The following is a 4,996-nucleotide window of genomic DNA, read 5'->3' as shown; positions in this document are numbered from 1 at the left end:
TAGTACATGTCTGTTATAGTACAGGTCTACTGTAGTACATGTCTGTTATAGTACAGGTCTGTTATAGTACATGTCTGTTATAGTACAGGTCTACTGTAGTACATGTCTGTTATAGTACAGGTCAGAAAGAAGCTGAAAAAACAAAAAGCAGAAAATTAGCAGGAAAAAGCTGAAATGAGCAGCAACAGGTTGTAAACAGCTCCGTCCTTTTTCAATGAGAAAAACATGGCCGACAAAGCTAAATGTTTGAAAAAGTCAAAATTTCACAAACACCAAAAGTCCCAGCAGGAACGTTCTGAACGAGCCGAACGTTTTGATGCGTGACTCGATGACATGCACCAAAAACTGCTGAACGAGGAGAAAAGGTGCGTCTGTGTGAGAAGAGCTCAGAAACTTCTTTCTAACACGTTTGTGTCATGGCGTTTGTTGGGTTGTGAGACGTTGGAGGGTAATGGGATGCTTTCCCCACAGTGGTCGTTCGGGGTGCTGCTGTGGGAGCTGATGACCCGCGGAGCCCCTCCATACTCGGACGTGAACTCCTTCGACATCACGGTGTTCCTGCTGCAGGGGAGGAGGCTGCTGCAGCCCGAGTTCTGCCCCGACAGCCTGTGAGTGTGCACGTCACGGCTCGGTTAGCGTGAGGGATGTCCTCACAGCTGAGCTTCGGCTCGTCGCGGGCGGCAGGGGGGACGAGCTGCGAAGACTCTAAAACCACTGCATCGTCACACCAACTGGAAACCACCTCACACACAGATCACGTCTTTGTTTACTACAAGTTTAATAGAAACTGGTTAAACTGGTTCTGTTTGTGTCGTCCCGCTGCCAGACACCTGCTCCAGAGGTTCCCCTCAGGAGCAGCTCTGCTGAGGTGGACTTTCTGGCAACACACGATTGTCGTAGCGGCTCAGAGTCCTTCACAGCGCATACTCAGAATGCTGCTCCGTGCAAACCTTAGTGCTGTTACATGTTTGTCTGTTAGCAAAATATCCCAAGAACCACTCGACAGATTTCAATGAATCTTTTAGAAAGTACTCACTGGAAACTCATCTATAGCTGGTTCACTGTTGGAGGCAATTCATTTCAAGATGGCCGCCACAGCTAAACCAAATGAGCCGACACAAAAATGACTATAACTCAGTTAAATGTAGAGACTGAGCTAATGGCTGCTATGGTAGTAGCTGAGAGTCACTCCCAGCACTCTCATATCTCATGATGTCACATATGATTGGTTTGACCCCACAACTTTATGGACCACCACCATAAACATATGCAACCCCCCCACCCCCGCATCATTTAATGAAACTTTGCTTTCTAGTTTTATCTTGCTTAAAAGTTTAGTTTCTTAAAAATGATTGGAGTGACACAAGATTAATCTATGGTGGTCTAGGCCCCCAGTGGCCACCCCCTGGCTCCTCCACTGCACCTGGCTGTAGATAAAGTGGCCCCCTCCTCTCTCCAGGATCTGTCTCCACCTCGGACAAGAACCCCCCCCTGTTCTTCTCCACAGTGGAACTCCTCCTCACTGGAATATCTCGCACCAAAAACATTTAGGTTTACCTTCTCCAGTCCAGAAACACACTCTTCTCTAAAACCACACCGTTCCCTGTTCAGACCCCTCAGAGACATCGGCGCGCGGCTCGTTAATGTTCAGACTGAATGTAAAGGTGGGTTTATAGAACCTGGGGGGGTTCAGGTGGGAGGCAGAACAGAGAGAGCATGAGGAATGATGAATATCTGCGAACATTCCTCTCATTCCTCGCTGCTGATGCTCCTCAGGGCGTTGCACACACAGATACGTGGACGTGTGATAATTGGAGCGTATTATGGAATGAAGAGATTATCAAAGGTTTGTGTGGGGGTGAACGATAAAAAGCAAGACCCCCTCTGGAGCCTGATGGGATCATGGAGCTCATCTTTGGAGGCTGTCAGAAGCTTCCAGCCAGGATTACCTGCCGTGTTTCAGACATCAGCTCAAGATGGAGTTCCTCTACACCAGAGAGGAGAGCATCCTTCACCGTCGGCTGATTAAAGAGATGCAGCGAAACGTTCACACTACAGAGACACAAATCTATAAAAACAGGTTCTGTGAACCAGGGCTGAACCTGAGCCGGAACAGGATCCGGGAACTCTCAGGCTTACTAATTATAAAGTTATAAACATGTGACTGCCTTGAACAAATAAAACTTATATTGGACATGGTATCTGAAAATAATGACATCAACACCCACTTTAAACATAACGAGCTTCCTAACGTCACATCTGAGCTGCTCCTTCAAGGAAGTATTTCTGGGTCTACCCTTAAAAAAGCTCCGCCCCTAAAAGTTCACTCATGGACAATTTAATTAAAATAACAAAAATATAATTAAACAAGAACAACTAAACTGAAAATCAATTTTACAGTTTAAGTGGGTCATTGATAAAATTATGATTATTTATTAAAAATATGAGAGAAATGTTTGATGGGTAATCATGTGATGTACATCATGTATCAAAACAACGACGCAAATTTGTCCCAATAACAGATCAGAATGTTGAAAAGACCGTCCAGTTTACTTTCATAAAAAAAGTCTTCTCATTGTACAACTAAACAACGGAGAACTGAAGCGCATGAAGGCAGTGGAGATGGATGCATGAGAGAAGCTGAGCGTGCTCTATTCATACAGGGGGAGCTGTTGGTCAGGCTTCTTCTTGTTGCTCTCTAAAATAATTATGGAATCAAGTGTTTACTCGTATAGGTAAAGTAGATGTTTAACAACCCGTTAAAATGCACCAGAATTCAGGAAATGGTGTCTACTTTATTCAAAATTTTGAATTTTGAGTAAAGTGACTACCGGTATTTGTGTTCCAGCATCGTTTAGTTTACAAATTAAGCACTGAGGAAAACATATTCAAGTTTTCACTTTCATTCAAGGTTTTCAGTAAAGATCTTATGCAACGCTTGGAGCATGTGCCGGGGATGACTCTCAACTACTACCAAATCAAATGTTAGCGCCATGTCTATAAACTTCACTGTGTTTTAGCCTCTTTGTGTTGGCTAAGCCTTGTTAGCTGTGAGAGCCATGCTGAAGTGTGCTGACCCAAAGTTGTAATCAGTTGTAGACGTCCATCCAATGTTCTAAAAGTTTCATTACAATCCAACCAGTGGTTCAGGAGATATTTTGCTAACAGACAAAGAAACAAACACACACAGGCAAAACTACACTGTATTGCTTTTCCATTTTGAGAGCAGGCGATTATATTTGTTTTTACTGTTTTATTTCTTCTAGACTGCGCGTGACCTCACTTTAAAGCTCCAGTCGTTGTTTCTGTTCTTCAGAGAAGGCCTTGCTTATTTCAGCGCCGGCTACGTCTCTTTTCTGCCTCATGAAGGCAACGTGTTTGTTGGAGGTTGCAGCCTCTGCCGGCTCCTTGACTGACGCCTCTCTTCTCCTCCTGCAGCTACACGGTGATGATCGAGTCTTGGCACCCGAAGCCCGAGCGGCGGCCATCTTTCTCCGAACTGGTGTCAAGTATTTCCGCCATCTTCTCCAGCTTCAGCGGGGAGCATTACGTCCTGCTCAACACCACATACGTCAACATTAACAAAGTGAGTCCCTACCCCTCCCTGCTTGCCTCCACTGCCTCGTCCTCCTCCTCAGCCGAGCCCTCTACCTCCACGTCGCTGCCCTCCCCCTCCCCGTTCTTTTCTCGTGTGGAGCGCGAGTGCTGCACCTGAAGAATGAGGAGGTGGTGAAGGAGAGAAGAGACTCAAAAGGAAAAGATGAGCTGGTTGGAGAACTACTGTTTGTTTGAGCCGACACTGGACACTGCATGCTGGCGACAGACTGTTTCTGGCAGCTTGGACTGTTCTGTCATTGTACATAGACTGTGGATCTACAGAAACTTGAAGCTTCACTGTACGACGGGGGAATTTTCATTGACCTTGCCTCATTGACCCACGCCAAGAACCTTGGGGAGCACAATCCTGGACTTCCTGCCCTGTACAAGTCCCAGGAGCCTCTTACTGAACATGCGTTGTGTAAAAAAGCGATTTCCAAAACAACCAGGTGTAAGCTTCATCAGATTTACTACAAAGCTTTGGAGAACAAAAGATCAGTGTGTCAAGTACACACTGATCATCAGAGCCTCACCTGACTGAGGATCTGACCCGTTCTGACTTCCTGAACAGAAAATTCAGTTTTGTAGAAACTTCCAGCCCGTCCCGTCCAGCTCTATCAGAACCCAGCTGCAGTCAGAAGCAGGAGGAACTCTGGGAGCCAGCAGCTCTCAAGGACTCTAGAAGAAAGACGTCACTGTAATCGTATCAATCAGACCTTGAGGATAACAGAGTGATCTCCTGCTGTCCCGTCACATGAAGACAGAGTCAGGATCATGGAACATTTTCATATCATTCACAAGAACAGATCAAGAGCAGGGACAATTATGGAGCATGGTGAGTGAAATAATACACATTCCCTTGACACAAGTTCCACTGACGAACCTTCCCTCACTTTGTATCACCAAAGATCAGAATGTCCAGGGCCCCGGCCTCGGCTGCCCCCAACCTTCATCAGACTGCATGTGGTGGGCCCACATGGAGGTGGCTTCCTAAACTTCCCTTCGGCACAGCCTGGCTGAGCCCCGGGAGGAGAGGTTCAACCACCAGACACTTGTCAGCAAGCTCCTCCTCCTAGACCTGGCTCCAATGGAGTGCCTCTTGCGGGCGAGGTCATCTGACAAATACCTTGCTACGAAGAGACGAGACTGGGAATAAGACTCGAGCAGAGACAACGGCTCGATTCATCCTAGATGCTGCTTTCACACTTTCTCCTCCGACCACTGCTCCTACCACTCAAAGACACTTCAGCTGAGTAATCTACGCCCACTGGCATCTTGATACCATGTCGACCCGACAGACTCCTAAAACCTGAGGGGGGTTAATGGATCTGAGGGCTCCATCCACAGCAGTGAGGGTGTTGCTCATGTCTGTCATGCTGAACCAAAAGGCAAAGCTCTG

At 46.6% G+C, this 4,996-nt stretch overlaps 1 protein-coding gene across 1 annotated transcript in view; it reads left to right on the top strand.

Annotated features, from left to right (window-relative positions):
- Positions 1-4,498, top strand: part of met (MET proto-oncogene, receptor tyrosine kinase) — a 108,186-nt gene extending 103,688 nt beyond the window's left edge. The window contains exons 19-20 of the mRNA XM_037683062.1: positions 472-608; positions 3,439-4,498. Coding sequence (XP_037538990.1) covers positions 472-608; positions 3,439-3,715 — 414 coding nt within the window. The 3' untranslated portion in view covers positions 3,716-4,498. The remainder of the gene's footprint in view (positions 1-471; positions 609-3,438) is intronic.
- Positions 4,499-4,996: the final 498 nt, after the last annotated feature.

Source organism: Nematolebias whitei, chromosome 10 (assembly GCF_014905685.2).
Source record: "Nematolebias whitei isolate Nwh7 chromosome 10, NemWhi1, whole genome shotgun sequence".
Lineage (NCBI taxonomy): Eukaryota > Metazoa > Chordata > Actinopteri > Cyprinodontiformes > Rivulidae > Nematolebias > Nematolebias whitei.
The sequence above is the reverse complement of the archived record's forward strand: the minus strand, read 5'-3'. Positions and strand labels throughout refer to the sequence as shown.